Genomic DNA, 16170 nt, shown 5'->3' with positions numbered 1-16170 from the left:
AGAAGACTACGTACCAGGGCCCAAAGTATTGTAAAGGACTCCTAACATCCCTGACCATGGACTTTTCAAAACACTGAGGTCAGGCAAACGTCTCTGCTGCTACAAGACCAGAACAGAGAGACTGAGGAGGAGCTTCTTTCCTCAAGCATTCCGTATCCTGAACACACACAATGACTACATGCTTTACGTTAGTATTTCTATGTATGTGACAAATAAACCTCCTTCCTTGTATCAATAAAAGGCAGTAATTGTACTTATACCAATGACCATTTGTTCGTTCGTTCATTCATTCATTCATTCTTCCACAAATTAAAACAACACTGATGAAGCATAAAAACAATCTTTATGAAAAATATGATATATAAAACTGTACAAAACTAAATAAGAAATAACAGATTAAGGACACTCAGTCCTCACTGTCAGTGTCAGGAGAGTCATCTTCCAGTTCCTCAGTTTCTTTTGTGTTGGCACAATTACAGCAACGACATAAGTCTGTGTAACACAGTCCTGCAGAAAAACAGGAACATCTTCCTGTCTCACAGGCACCTTTGCAGCCGCAGTGTATCACATGCAAAACACTGTCAGGGGCCGGATTTCTGGTCATCCAGGTGCAAGGTCCCATCCTCTATTTGCCAACCACATTCAGCAGGTGATGGAGCACTTATATTTTGTTTGCTGATGACACCTTGGTAATGTCAATGATACGTGTCCTGTTGCCAGTCCCTGTGAAAACATATAAACTGCATGGCAAATCTGTCTGCACACTTACAGCAATGACTGCCACATCAGTGTCAGAGCTCTTGATAATGACAGCTTTATGCTCCCGTGCAGCATGTTGTGCATGTAAAAACAACAACAGGTCTTCAACAACACGAACAGACTGTACACCCTCCTTAACAGTCACACAGTGACATTGATTTGTATGTGCGATGTACAAGCAGAGGTTTTTGCCCACTATTGTAAGGTCTGCATTTTTCCATGCAACATACAGGAATTCGGCAAGTGCTTCCTTATTTGTTCCTTCTGAGAGAAACTTTTTCCATTGGGTTGGGGTCCTCTGATCCGGGTCTAAGATTTGTATGCGTTGTGACCCTGCATCAGCTCTACGTGACCGTTCTAGGTTTTTGATACTGATGGGGGAAATCACGAGTCAGCCTCTTCTTCAACATATCCTGTCTGCAACACAACAAAACAGTGACAATTAAGAGTCACAGGAGTATCATGAAAAGCAGAGAGTGGTGGAGGTGGTACAAGACATAACAGGCTAGAACCTATCTGCCATACAGCACATTTAACACCAAAGATGCCCAAGAAAGGCACACAACATCACTAACCACACCACACACACCACACACACCACACACACACACACACACACACACACACACACACACACACACACACACACACACACACACCAGCTATTCTCCTTGTTGCCAACTGGTACATGTCTGTGCAAACAGCAAGACTTAAAAACAGTTTCTCAGGCCTGTCACACACATGTTGTGTAAAGCTGGACTTGCACATGACAAATAATAAGACTTGAGAGAAAAATGCATTGCAGTTACCTGTAGTTTGAAGCATCAAGGCCTTCATTGGCTTTCACCAGTTCAATTAAGGCCTTCCTCAGCTGGCCCATGCATCCTCGGGAATATTTTCAAACTCCACATCAACACAGTGTTTGAAGTTCTCAGCCATGTCTCGAGACTCACCCTCCAACCCGAGCCACGTTTGTAGGCTTGTCCTGTATGTATTCCATCGTGTAGTGGTGAAATAATGTACCTCCTCGTGCTTGACTGAAGTAATATGCATAAAACAATGTTTGTTTTTTTGATTTATTAAGACATTCCGGTGTATTTTCTTCGTCTTCCGTATTGCACGACGAAGGCATGGTGGACGCCATCTTGCAACTCTGTTGACAAAAAGCAGCTACCTTATTGGTGTAGCATGATCACGTGTCGAAAAGTGCCAGCACTCGCGACCAAGATCCTTGTGCGCTCTGAAGAAACTAGTTCGGCATAAAACATAGACGCACCAAAAATTGACTGGAAAGTCAGCGACGAACTTTTTTTTGGTAGCTAAGCACGACTCGTTCTTTTTTATGAGCTAAAGATTGTGTAGATGCGCGCCTGTGGAGCGGGATTCGTTTTCTAAAGGACTTTTCGTGGTTCATGTTGCGGCCTACATGTGGTGCACTGTGGTTGAAGCATTGAAATGTGTTGAATCATAGACACCCACAACAACCTGTTAAGCCTGCCTCTCTATAATGTCACAATATCACATTTTCATCCAATCCTCAAATGATACCATTTTTGTTACATAACATTTTTTGTATACATCATTTTGTGAAACCCTTAAATAGCTTACTTTTAAAGAAAATGATCGTGTTCCTTTTTTCAAGAAATGTAGTATATTTGAGGACACAAGACATGCGCTGGAAATGTATGAGAAACAAACAAAACAAAACAAAAACAAAAACAAACAAATGAATAACTAAACTGAAATAACCTAGAGATATCTAGGATGAGCGCAGGTTGTCTTGTGCTTGGGTGTGTAACACACAAGGTGTGGTGAAGGAAAAATACAAAATGAAGTTTCGGAAAGAACAGGGAGGCCAGAGTCCTTCATTTCTCATAAAAAAAACGTTCCACTTCCCAATCTGTCTCCAAGTACTTCCTTTTAGCTCGTAAATGTATGATATTATGCAATATTAGGTAACTGCCCTCTGAGGACCACCCCGCGTTTACCGCAAGTGGTCGTAAAGTGTGTTACAGAGTCCACACTACACTTAAATTATCACTTAAGTAGGTCAGCGCTAGGTTAGCTTAGCATCAGGCCACCTGATATCATGGTAACCTTGGACTTCAATGCAACTCACCGTCAGGATGTAGGGCGGGCTAGGGAAGTCACTATATTTAGATATAGAGATATAGAGATCATAAGATATGTCAACTTTGCACCAAGTAATATATTATTATTTATAAAAATCATATTAAAAAAAATTATATATATATATATATATATATATATATAGATTAGTGGTTATTCAATTCTGGGTTTTTGCACTAAGACCATAATGATGTTCTGTGAGATATATAGGCCTACACATAAACAAATGCACACACACGCACACACGCGCGCACACACACACACACACACACACACACACACGTGATTGTAATTACTGACGTCTGTGGTACACACTGTGGAAAATCTAGGCACCTGCAGAAGTCCCTCCTCTAAGACACATGTGATGAAGTTGGACAAAGTCCCCTTCGCTGGATTTCGAAAGCTTTAGATGAAGAGGAAGCGCAGTAAAAGCTCTGTTGACCCTGGACTGGAGAGGGCAGTTGGACAGCTGTGTGTTTTTGTGGGAAGTTCATGTCCCTTGGTGGCGGCTTTTAAAGAAGGAGCCCCCGTCTGATGAGCCGATGAGCCGTGTCTCTTCCTGATGCTGTAAGTGTCCTGTCCACCTGCTGTCCTCTCTGAATCAAAGACTGTTGGATTACAAATGAATGAGGTATTTTTTGTCCTGTTTGTAACCTTCATTCTGCGACCTGGTTGTGTGATTATGTGACTATCAAGACTTCATCCTGCGACCTGGTTGTATGATTATGTACTGTTAAGACTTCCTGCTCTAAGTATTTTTCCAATAAAAACTGCTGCCCTCCCAATCCTGATCCTTCAGGCTAACTTTTGGGTTTCTGCCCAGTTAGCAATTATTATTATTATTGTTATTGTTATTATTATTATTATTATTATTATTATTGTCATGGTTAACATGGTCTCTCTGTCTCTCGCTCTCTTTCTCTCGCTCTCTTTCTCTCTCTCTCGCTCTCCTTCTCTCTCTCCCTCTCCCTCTCTTTCTCTCTCTCTCTCCAGCATCATTACTGCATCCACACTGCATTTGCTGTGTATAAGATTCAAGGCAGGAAGTCACCAATACCCAACAGTATCCAATAGTGTCCAACAGTGTCCAACAGTATCCAATTGTGTCCAACAGTATCCAATAGTGTCCAACAGTGTCCAACAGTGCCTTCTGCTGGAGTTTGACGATGCCCCTCGATCTGTGCTTCCCAACGCCGCTAGGCTGCCGCCGTCAACCTACAGATCCATACAAGTACGTTATGAGAGTTCATATTAACAAGAATAATAATGACAATAAGGCTCCCAATATCTGTGGTAATAAGATTAACTTGTTTTTTTACATAGTCTCTCTCTCTCTCTCTCTCTCTCTCTGTGTCTCTCGCTCTCTCTGCCAGTCCTCTGCATGAACCTGACCAGTTTCTAACCTCTCTCCATCTTTCTCTCTCTCTCTGTCAGTGATGCGCATGACCCTGACCAGTTCCTAACCAGTGTCCCACTCGTGTCCTGTGTATGTCTCCTCTCCTGGCGTCCTTTGGAGGATTGGGATGGGGATGTGCATCACATCGCTGAGTTGGACCGGGACCCCTGCCCTGTTCCTATGTATGTAGCCTGTGTCACTGCATAAGGACCCCTTCCCTGTTCCTATGTATGTAGCCTGTGTCACTGCATAAGGACCCCTGCCCTGTTCCTATGTATGTAGTCAATTGTGGCAGTCCATAACCAAAACAACAGTTAATGACAACAATAACAATAACAATAATGATAATAATAGAGATTCCTCATTTCCTGCCTCCTCCCCACGCCAGACCTCTGCATGTTTCTGACCTGCCTGATGAGCGCAGCCACGTCCATCTCCTCTCCTGGCGTCCTCTGGAGGATGTGGCTGCACCAGGACCAGATGTGCCTCACGTGGCTGAGGTGGTGTCTGCACCAGGACCAGATGTGCTTCACGTGGCTGAGGTGGTGTCTGCACCAGGACCAGATGTGCTTCACGTGGCTGAGGTGGTGGATGTGTCCCTCCGCACTACCATGTATGTAGCCTGTCTCACATTATGAGCTTACCATGCTGCTGTATGCTTTTGTTGGTTTCATTTCATGGATTTGACTGAAAATGCTTTAAAAAATAACTAACCAAGCCTAAATAGCCGTATAACAAAAGTAACTAACTACAACAACAATAATTATAATTGAATCTATTTAAGATTGCTTATTTTTTCCATCATGCTGTTTCCAGACCTGCAGTGGCACCAGATATGCCTCCTGTAGCCGAGACAGAGATGGAGCCTCTTCCTCCGCCTTCTTATAGTTCGCTGGATCTGCCCCCTCCTTACCCAATGGTAGGCTATATATTAAGCTATTTTACTTTACCTACTGGGGGTCATTTTCAACTGAAAAGTATTTAGATTAAATCGTTTTGGCAGAACTTTCTGGGGACTTCTGACTTTGAACACATTTCCTTGCATCTTGCATCACATTTCTGAACCACCGTGTCTACTAAGTGCCAAAGAGATCAGGACTGGCTTTGTGGTTTGCTTCTGGCATCGTTCTGCTTTGTAAACGTGTGGATGGTGAGATCAAAAAGAGGGCTGCAACAGACAGCGTCCTGCTGAAACACCTGGTTGCTATGGCTCCTGGCATTGGCCATCTTTAGAAACAGAATGCAGTGATTTGTCCCTCATCCGTTTTCCGTGTTTTTGAGCAGGACCTTCAGCCTGCAGTGGAAGGCTTTGACCAGCAGGGGGCACCACCTTCATATTCAGAGGTATTTTTCTCCCATCACCAATTATATCCTCAATACTCGTCAGTGGCTGACCATCCAACACCGCAAGTGGAGCTGCCCTACCCCCAAACACACCCTCTCCAGGTCACCATTTTCTAGGGATGCCAATGTTGGCTGCCATCACACCCGGGCCACTGTACAGACAATATAACTGGCAGCATTGTTAAGAGCAAATTAAGGAACCCTTTCTATGAAGTACAGTGAAGACAAAATGGCATCAGGTTTCTTTGTTTTGTTTTTGGACTGTTTTTGGACTCAGTGAAAAACAAGGACATTGGTTGACGTCCAGGAACAGCAGACGGCGGTGTTTGCGTCTTCAGCTTCCGAAATAAAGCTGATCTCTGGTGCAGTCAGTCTATACAGCTAGAATACGCTTTTAGACATTACTGGCCGGGATTAGAGTGCACTTTACATTGTTTCTGTTTCTTTAAATATCATACTGCTAATTAATAATGTACATTATCTGACATTTTCCAGCTTTATAGAATTGTTTCCTTTTCAAGTGAACCTTTTAGCCTTCTTCAACCGTGTCATGATATATTGGTGTCGTAGTGAAAATATCATGATGACCTGTGAATACCTGTGAATGCTAGTGCCCCGTGAGGAAATATTCTGTGTCCGTTTATCTCCTGTGGAGGGAAAACAGGTTGCCTTGGTGTCGCCATGACAACTCTCATCCAGGTACCCTATATGCATTTAAATGTGATTTTGTTATCATGGCATGATTACCAACTAATACCATGTCAATTTCACAATCAAGGTTTACATACACTGTTAGGTTAAACATTTAAATAGTATCCTTTTTTAAAAAGTAACTGTTTTGTGTTTTTGTATATACTGTGTTTGAGGAGACATGGCATTTTATCCTGTCCTGAAAATAGATAGCTCTCAGTATTATATTTCCAATGTTTTTCCCCATCTATGCCTAGTGCATTGGGTTTGATGTCAGACCTGTGGGGTCTTGCAGTGGGTGTTTGTTATTTGGTATCTTCTTAAAGGTGGTTGTCAAATTCAGTGAATTGCTCCTCAATGATATTTCTCATTTTAGACCTGCAGTTCTTGCTTTGTCCACCAGATGCGCTCTGTCTTTTCCCTTCACCTAAACACCTGTGCCGTGAACTGCCTGAATCTGACAGAAGGTGGCTCTGCACGAAGTGGCTTAAATGGTCGCACTGGCTTTCCACAATCTCAGTGTTTATGAGCTTGTAGGAAGCAACCTTTTGTTTGATGATACGACGATACCATAGCGGCACGTTATCAACTACTACATAGGTACGTTTAGGTAAGTGTAAGGTAGAAATGTTTATGCAAATATAACAGTATGTGATGGGCTCTTCTGAATAAGAGTCAGATCACTTCAGTTCTAAGCAGATGGCCCTTGACCACATTAAGTAACCAAAAACACCAGGCATTATACCATCAGTCACCACATTGGCATGTGAGAATAGAGATTATTTACTCACAAGGAAAAGATTAGAAATAAGACTGTTTGCTGAGCTACAATGAACGGTTCTTAGGTCCAGTGGACAGTAAATAAAAACAGGACAAACCAAAAACAGACCTTTCTCACCTTTAATGTTGGGTTTCCTTTGAACATTTAAAACAACTGATCTGTGTAGCACCACACCCCTAGAGGCCAACCAAGCCTAAGAGCCCATCCATATGCACTAGATATCTAATCACTCACAGGAAGTGACAGGGCTTCAGGAAGTGATGCCAGACAAGAGGAAGCGTCTTTTTCTACTGAGCGCCACAGAGATGGCCTATGGGATCCACCGAGGTTCCCATGGAAACGTGCCGTGGCATTTTGGACTTGGAGATTAAGGCAAAAGAAAACACCCTCCTAAAATAGCCAACAATCATGCAAACACGTATGTCCCCAATACTGCGTTTCTAAACCGGAGGAATTCATCGTAAAGTTTCCTCAGGGAGTTAGAGAAAGGGAATAAACAGAACATTACTTAAGCCTTCAACACATCTGACACCACTTAAGCCATCTAAAACCGAAAAATATCTTAATTTCCCATTAAGAGCAATAAATCAATAAAATGACCAGCATTAAAATAAATGAATCAATGAAGATGTCTTCTTCCACCATTTTGTGCCTCTGAGATGGAGCAGGCAAGATGTTTCGTTCCTTTGCTCTTCCTTCTTCTGCTTTCTTTCAAAAAGTCATAGAACATAGAATAGTACTTTCACTCATCTGCCAAATGTCAAAAGGGGAATGGGGCCAACCTACTGAACACTAAGTGCAGACTCACTCCATGGTAACCCTGCAGCAGGTACCATCACACCAGTGTGTTTAGAATGTTGTAGAACGAACGCTCTAAAGAACACCTGGGTCCCCCTTGAATGTTACGTGGAATTTTAGAATCTTACATTGTTGATGAACGCATTCTTTTATCAGAATGTTCCTCTGCTGGAGGGTTGATGCTCGAAGCACAACTGTGAGCCAGATCTGGAACCGAAGTGAGCTGTTTTTCTAGAATCTTCTGCACTGAATAATGAAGGGTTGATGCTCGAAGCACGACTGTGAGCCAGATCTGGACCGAAGTGAGCTGTTTTTCTAGAATCTTCTGCACTGAATAATGAAGGGTTGATGCTCGAAGCACGACTGTGAGCCAGATCTGGACCGAAGTGAGCTGTTTTTCTAGAATCTTCTGCACTGAATAATGAAGGGTTGATGCTCGGAGCACGACTGTGAGCCAGATCTGGACCAAAGTGAGCTGTTTTTCTAGAATCTTCTGCACTGAATAATGAAGGGTTGATGCTCGGAGCACGACTGTGAGCCAGATCTGGACCGAAGTGAGCTGTTTTTCTAGAATCTTCTGCACTGAATAAAAGCACACACACACTTCATTCAGTTCAGCTGATTTATGTCACTTTCAGATCGCTTCTGAAGGAAGCACTGCAAACGCAGGATGTTACGTTGATATTGCTACTCCATACTGGTCAAGAATAAGAATGCTGTACAGCGATAATAATCGTACAAATATTCAAATAAAAGTTAGATTTTCTGGTATTTTCTAAATATATTTACAATCAACAGAAGACAACCCAGGACATGTAAATTGTATTCCAAAGACATGATACATCAGCATATTCATTGTTTTGTTTCCTCCTTTACACTACACAACTCCTGTAAACGACATCCTAAAGGTTACATGGTCATCTCAAGAGAGCCTCTCGCTTGAAGGACACTCTGAGTATATCTAAAACAGCGGACATTTTCTGACGGCAATCTATAAATATAGAGACCTACTCTGCTGGTTACATGACTGATCCGTGCCAACCATACACCCACCCACACATTCACACACATTCACACACATTCACACACACACACACACACACACACACATTCAGACACTTTCACACACACACACACACACTGAATGTGTCATCACTTCTGCAGTTTCTGCCACACATCTCTGTGATTTCCTCTTAAACCAGTCAATGATAACTGGCACCACCCTCCCAAGAGACAGCCAATGGGAAGCCGGTAGGGTCGGGTGAGTGGCATTGAAACTGGCCTATAAGAGGGCTTTCGGCCTGGTGGAATGGCGTTTTTGGAGGCCATATCATTCTCTCTCTCTCTCTCTCTCTCTCTCTCTCTCTCTCCTTCTTCAGCCCTCTTTCTCTCTCCTTCTGTACACATCATAAAAGCCTTGGTCTCTGGATCCCTATTCTAACCTCTCTCTCTCTCTCTCCATCATCCATCCATCTCTCTCCTCTTCTGCATCCCTCCTCCCTCTCCCCCTCTCTCTCTGTCCCAGGTCTCTTTCAGTCTTAAAAGACCCAGCTGACGGGCACCCACTGGTACTCTGACATGAGTCTCTCTAGCGCCACCCTCAGGCTGCGGTAGGCACCCTCCAGATTGTCATTGACGATGGTGTAATCAAAGTAGTGTCCGTACGCTCTCTTTATCCTCTCACTCTCATCCACTGTCCTCTTCAACTCAGAGTCCTGCAGAAAAAGACACACACACAAACACACAGACAGACAGACACATGCACGCACACACACAGACAGACAGACACATGCACGCACACACACACACACACACAATTTTGCAATAATGTAATCAACCATAAATAAAACACAATATTCTGAAATATGAAACAAATACAAGAAACAAACATGAACACACACGCATACACGCACAAACGCACACGCACACACACACTTACAGGTGAACAAAAAGGAAAATAAGTTTACCGTAAGCTGTTTGTTCACCACTCCTGATTCAATGGCCGATCGGTTCATGGCCTTCAGAACCTCAAAGTCCGGCGCCTCGATGAACACAACGTAAGGTAGGAACTCTGATGTCCGCAGAACCTTCAGTGCCTGTTGGATCACATGACTGATGTCATTAGAGCTGTGCAGAGCAACACTGGCGTCTAATGGGGTCTTACTACATGCTGTTTGTTCGAGTGAATGGATAATGATAAAATACTTCAATGAATACGTTTGCAGTCAATATAACAGTAACTCGCTTAAACGTTGACATGTTTCTGCTGTTCATGCTAAATCAAGTCTGTGACAACTGTTAAATCTAATCAAAATAAAGAGGTGTGACCCCATCCATCTACTACCTCCGACCTGGAGGTCATAAAGCATCTATCAGCCTTCATGTACGATCAGCAGCCCTGACCTGTGGGTTGACGTCCAGGATGCAGATCTTTCCGGAGTCGATGACCTCGTGGATGGAGTTGATCTTGGTGCCGTAGAGGTTCTGGTCGTACTCGCCGTGCTCGAGGAAGCGGCCGCTCTTGATGTCGTACTCCATCTCGCTGCGCATCATGAACAGGTACATCTGCCCGTCCTTCTCCCCCACCTTGGGCTTGCGGCATGTGTCTGCACAAACACAGCCAGGGGTCATGGGTCATGGGACACAACATGCTCAGTGTACATGTGTCTGCACAAACACAACATTACTCAGAGCGCGGTGTACATGTGTCTGCACAAACACAGCCTCATGTGACATGAGGCCACCATGTAGCATGCTAATGACACAACATGCTCAGTCATGCACATTACTCAGAGCGCTGTGTAGGGTATAGTATGTAGTGTGTAGTATGAAGTATGTAGATGAATAATGTCGGTACTCACAGGGTGTGGTGTAGTATGTAGTATATGCATACTAATGTGTTCAGTATTCACAGGGTGTGCTTTAGTATGTAATATGAAATATGTAGTATGTAGTATGAAGTATGTATATGAATGTTTTCAGTACTCACAGGGTGGGTTGTGGTATGAAGTATGTAGTATGTAGTATGTATACAAATGTTTTCTCTACTCACAGGGTGGGGTGTAGTATGTGGTATGTAATATGTAGTATGTAGTATGTAGTATGTAGTATGTATATGATTGTTTTCTCTACTCACAGGGTGTGGTGGTTGCGTAGCGCTGGGGGTCCGACACCAACAGCTTGTTCTTCAGGCTCCTGCGCCCCACGCCTTGTGCTCCGATTAGAACCAAAGTCTTCCTGCGGAACGGAGGAACCTTCGCCACCTCCTCATAGATCCGTAGCTCATGACGGTCAAACTCTAGAACACAACACCTTGCATCACACCTCCAATCAGTGCCTCTAACTATAGGATTATATCATTCCATCTATCTGTCCAGCTATTTATCTCTCAGTGTATACATTAACCCATTGGGCCATCCATCCAACTACATTAGAGAACCAATCTATTCATCCATCTATCTATCTATGTACCCATCCATCCATTCATTCATCCATCCATCCATCTATCCATCCATCCATCCATCCATCCATCCATCTATTTACCCATCCATCCATTCATTCATCCATCCCACCATCCATCCATCCATCCATAACTCCATTCATCCATCCATCCATCCATCCATCCATCCATAACTCCATTCATCCATCCATCCATCCATCCACCTATGTACCCATCCATCCATCCATCCATCCATCCATAACTCCATAAGTAAGTAATTAGTAGTAATGGACTAATCACTCATATGACCATAGCTAAGGGCAGGGTGGAGTAGATGATGGAGTGGCGTTGGATTGGTCGACAGTGTACCTGCATTTTTGGTGGCAGTGTCATCCACAGGCGGAAATCCCTGAGGGGTGTTCCTCTCAAGATATCATTGTTACCCCAACTACGTCATTTTAAATAGTACAATAATATGGACTGAACGCACTTGTGCAATTATAAATGCAAAATGAGCTGTTTTTAAGTTCAATTAAGTGAAGTTAAGTTGAGTGCAGAATGTGGCGTTTTTAAGTGAAGTTAAGCTAAGAGTCACTGCGAGGTAATGGAGCAAACCAGATTTCCACTGTAAGTGGTTTGGTCCACTACCTGCTATCCCATAATTGTCCATAACTTGTTTTAACACTGCAATAAATACATTTTGGTTGATTTAGTTGGGTTATTTATTGACGTATTTCTTCTGCTCTTAGAGCTTATGTTGTCGTAAAGCTTCTGAAGATGACGAGATTAGTCCAGTGACACAAATGTAATGACTTAATAAAGTATTTAAAACCTTTGGACATGCTAACCCTTCAGTTTAAAAAAAAATCAATGATCTAGTGTAGCACTAAGGGAATCCTCTGTATAAGAAATGAGGAGTGGTTGAGAGTGTACCTGCGTTTTTGGTGGTCAGGTACATCATCTTCTTCTTCTTCTTTCCCCCCATACCTGCACACAGGGGTCCTTAGGGGGAGACACAGAGGAATGCCAACTAAGTGTGCCTTTGTGTGTGTGTGTGTGTGTGTGCCTGTTTGTGTGTGTCTTTGTGTGTGTGTGTGTGTGGCCTGTGTGTGCGAGTGTGTGTGTGTGTGAAGAGGAGGGATGGATATCTAGAGGCTCCTAGAAAAATATTGATTTTTGTTTCCTGTCAAATATCTCTGACATATCCACTGGTACATCTCCTGTGGTGTCCAAATGTCTTTCTCGATGAGATGCGTGTGTGTGTATGTGTGTGTGTGTGTGTGTGTGTGTGTGTATGTGTGTGTGTTATTGTTTTCATTACAGTCACAGGTGCTTCACACTACAATCTGGTCAATCTTAAGGTGTATGACACCAAATATGCGATACCGTTCCGCACCAAACAGGGGCGCTATCTACAACTTTTTAATGAAACCATCTCCCATCTAGAGTGAAAAGCTGAGAGTCAGTGAGGTCTCTCTCCCTAACATATCACTGTCTCAGACTTGCTGTGGCCAGCCGGGGAAGGACAGCGATGAGGCTGCAGACTGCAGAACAGTACACACTAACAGCACGGGCTTTCAGCGCACACTAACATACAAACTAACATACACACTAACAGCACACACTGACAGAACACACTAACAGCGCACACTAACATACACACTAACATACACACTAACAGTACACACTAACAGAACACACTAACAGCGCACACACACTAACAGCACACACTAACAGCACACTAACAGCACACACACACTAACAGCACACACTAACAGCACACACACACTAACAGCACACACTAACAGCACACACACACTAACAGCACACACTAACAGCGCACACTAACATACACACTAACATACCCACTAACAGCACACACTAACAGTACACACTAACAGCACGGGCTAACAGTACACACTAACAGTACACACTAACAATACACACTAACAGCACACACTAACAGTACACACTAACAGCACACACTAACAGCACACACTAACAATACACACTAACAGCACACACTAACAGTACACACTAACAGCACACACTAACAGCACACACTCTTGATCCTGTGTTTTTAACAGTGTGTGTACTGAGGCTATGACCCCTCACTGTGGAGTTCTGCAGCCCTGCTGAGGCCTTGACCTATGACCCCTCACTGTGGAGTTCTGCAGCCCTGCTGAGGCCTGGTGGGGTTAACAACAAAGCGATGCCATCACAGTGGCCATTTTGAAACATGACACATGACACACGACACGTTCTCTTTTCTACGCAACTGCTGCTTCCAGATGTGGAATGAAACTCTTACGACATTCACAAATATTACAACAGAGAACGCACCGACATAGCGGTTTAGAAAACACCACACGACCTTAAACCGCTGTTTCACCGCCCGTCAACACTGGTCTTTAGCACAGGCAGCAGCCTGCCACAGACCGTCTCAGTGTAAGCCTGTGACTGAGTGTCCACCCTGAAGAGTGGTCTCTGAGTAGGGGATGGGTACTGTCTGTGACTCTGTGTCCAGTGTGAGGAGTGGTCTGTGTCTGTAGGGGATGGGTACTGTCTGTGACTCTGTGTCCAGTGTGAAGAGTGGTCTGTGTCTGAGGGGTAGGGGATGGGTACTGCCTGTGTCCACTGTGAAGAGTGGTCTGTGTCTGTAGGGGATGGGTACGGTCTGTGACTCTGTGTCCAGTGTGAGGAGTGGTCTGTGTCTGAGGGGTAGGGGATGGGTACTGTCTGTGACTGAGTGTCCAGTGTGAGGAGTGGTCGGTGTCTGAGGGGTAGGGGATGAGTTATGCAGCTGTCAGTCCTGCCTCTGGGGGATATAAATCATCCATGGTGTCAGAGGGCCCTTTAACCTCCTCTCATCACATTATATATGCAGAGAGAGAGAGAGGGAGAGACAGAGAGAGAGAGAGAGAGAGAGAGAGAGAGAGAGAGAGAAGAGAGAGACTGAGACAGAATAGAAGGGAGAAATAGAAAGAGAAGGGAGACTGAGGGAGAGAGAGATAGAGAAGAGACAGTGAGGGAGAGAGAGAGAGAGAGAGAGACTGACAGTCAGACAGATGGAGAGAATAACAGTGGAGAAAAGAGAAAGTAGGAGAATATGGGAAAAACAGAAAGAGGATAGGTGAGAACAGAGAGGGAGAAAGGGAGAGAGAGAAATGAAGAGAGAGAAAGGGAGAGAGAGATGGGAAGAGAGAGAAAGGAAGGGACAGAGTGAGAGATAGTCTTTTCTATGTTGTTCTTTTCTTTTTTCATTAATGCTATGCCTGCAAAATGTTTCAAATCAATCATATGAACCCTCTAAATAGTTTCAAACTTGTAGCTTTGGCAACAATTAGTTAAGTCATTCATGCCAATAAAGCATAATTTTGCTGATTGATTGATCGATCGGTTGATTGATTGATTGATTGATTGACAGTCAGAGTGAGAGGGACAGAAAGAGGGCCAGACAGAGAGATAATGAGGAAGATGGAGAAGAGAGGAAGAGGAAGACAGGAGGACAGAGTGAGGGAAATATTGAGAGGGAAGAGAAGAGAGAGAGAGTGAAAGAGAGAGACAGAGAGAGAGAGAAGAAAGACAGTGAGGAAAAGAGAGAGAAAGAGAAGAAAGAGAGAGAGAAATAGGTGTGAAGGTCATCCTTTCCTGTCTGATCACACGGAGAGTGTGTGAGGGGGGTGTCTACGGGACAGTCTGTGTGTGTGTGTGTGTGTGTGTGTGGGTGTTGCTTTCCTCCTGAGATTTCTTTGTGTAGCTCCCTTGTTGAACAGGACACTAATACTGAACAGGGCAATCTTTGCTCTGGTTCTCCTGCTCCCAAACCCAGACCACCTTCAAAAGAACACTTTCCTCCTGCATACATATCCCATGATGCCCTTGGCACATACTCTGACCCCTGTACAAGACTACATTTCCAATGATTGCTTGGGAGCTTTCAGTAATGAATGTCCCATCTAATCCATTACAGTTCTCTGGTTTCTCATCTTATCCTCTCTTTCTCTCGCTCTCTCTCTCTCTGTCTCTCTCTCGCTCTCACTACTGTACTATGTCTGCATTTGTAATGTGTAGTTTAGGATTATGTGTGTAGAACGCAGATCACACTCCACCTGATGTGCTTAGCTCTCTCTCTGTGTGTGTGTGTGTGTGTGTGTGTGTGTGTGTGTGTGTGTGTGTGTGCGTTTGTAGGAGATATGCAGGAGGTCATACACCACCTGCAGTGCTGTGCTGTGGTTGTGTGCATTTGAGTGTGTATGTTCGAATGTGTGTGCACTGCATATATATATATATATATATGTGTGTGTGTGTGTGTGTGTGTGTGTGTGTGTGTGTGTGTGTGTGTGTGTGTGTGTGTGTGTGTGTGTGTGTGTGTGTGTGTGTGTGTGAGATCATCCTTCACCTGTTGTGGTAAGCTCCAGGTCCCTCTTCACGAAGGCTTTCCTCTTCTCCTCCAGCACCTGGCTTGGAATGAGGCCAGCGCTGCCCCCGTTCTGGTGACACGCCTGTGGGGAGACAGCAGTCACACACACACACACACACACACACACACAAACACACACACACACACACACTAACGGTGAAATGCCTGTGGGGAGACAGCAGTCAGAATCAGGGGCTAATCTGAGGCCCTCCAGGCCTGAAGCTCCACATACAAGACCTACGCAACACAAGTGTCCTCTGTGTGTGTGTGTGTGTGTGTGTGTGTGTGTGTGTGTGTGTGTGTGTGGAACCCTGTGGGGCTCTCCTTCTCACACACACACACACACACACACACACCAATGGTGATTAGACAGGGAAACTGGACACATATCTGTTCATCATATCTGGTCC

General features: G+C 44.1%; 2 protein-coding genes across 8 annotated transcripts in view; one reads left to right on the top strand and one right to left on the bottom strand.

Moving 5' to 3' along the window:
* Window positions 1–3014: 3014 nt before the first annotated feature.
* LOC116220519 lies at window positions 3015–6661 on the top strand. 3 transcript variants are annotated; one of them, XM_031567776.2, is made up of 6 exons: window positions 3018–3456; window positions 4004–4120; window positions 4324–4467; window positions 4674–4832; window positions 5102–5204; window positions 5570–6661. In XM_031567776.2, the coding sequence occupies exons 2-6, from the start codon at window positions 4056–4058 to the stop codon at window positions 5744–5746; spliced, it is 648 nt and encodes a 215-aa protein (XP_031423636.1). In that variant the 5' UTR covers window positions 3018–3456; window positions 4004–4055; the 3' UTR covers window positions 5747–6661. The 3 variants fall into 3 exon arrangements, 2 of the variants coding, with proteins under 2 accessions (XP_031423636.1, XP_031423629.1); XM_031567769.2 differs by having other exon boundaries at window positions 3018–3520; XR_004163710.2 differs by lacking the exons at window positions 4004–4120; window positions 4324–4467; window positions 4674–4832; window positions 5102–5204; window positions 5570–6661 and adding an exon at window positions 3883–3920 and having other exon boundaries at window positions 3015–3520.
* A 2363-nt stretch (window positions 6662–9024) lies between these two features.
* Window positions 9025–16170, bottom strand: part of mpp2b (membrane palmitoylated protein 2b) — a 55134-nt gene continuing 47988 nt past the window's right edge. For 4 of the 5 annotated variants that reach the window (XM_031567744.1, XM_031567751.2, XM_031567762.1 and 1 more), the window contains 6 exons: window positions 15740–15842; window positions 12271–12339; window positions 11035–11196; window positions 10302–10504; window positions 9866–9994; window positions 9025–9613 (listed from right to left, as the gene is read on the bottom strand). In XM_031567744.1, the coding sequence (XP_031423604.1) occupies window positions 9437–9613; window positions 9866–9994; window positions 10302–10504; window positions 11035–11196; window positions 12271–12339; window positions 15740–15842 (843 nt within the window). In that variant the 3' untranslated portion in view covers window positions 9025–9436. The remainder of the gene's footprint in view (window positions 9614–9865; window positions 9995–10301; window positions 10505–11034; window positions 11197–12270; window positions 12340–15739; window positions 15843–16170) is intronic. The other variant, XM_031567756.1, reaches the window with a different exon arrangement.

Source organism: Clupea harengus, chromosome 1, assembly GCF_900700415.2.
Source record: "Clupea harengus chromosome 1, Ch_v2.0.2, whole genome shotgun sequence".
Taxonomy (NCBI): domain Eukaryota; kingdom Metazoa; phylum Chordata; class Actinopteri; order Clupeiformes; family Clupeidae; genus Clupea; species Clupea harengus.
The sequence above is the reverse complement of the archived record's forward strand: the minus strand, read 5'-3'. Positions and strand labels throughout refer to the sequence as shown.

What these genes read in the sequence shown, in the direction of transcription:
- LOC116220519 (XM_031567776.2), top strand. Translation starts at nt 4,056, where the DNA reads ATGCCCCTCGATCTGTGCTTCCCAACGCCGCTAGGCTGCCGCCGTCAA. An exon ending in GACCCCTGCCCTGTTCCTAT is followed by an intron (nt 4,468 to 4,673) that starts GTATGTAGCCTG and finishes TCCCCACGCCAG; the next exon opens with ACCTCTGCATGTTTCTGACC. An exon ending in CTTCACGTGGCTGAGGTGGT is followed by an intron (nt 4,833 to 5,101) that starts GTCTGCACCAGG and finishes TGCTGTTTCCAG; the next exon opens with ACCTGCAGTGGCACCAGATA.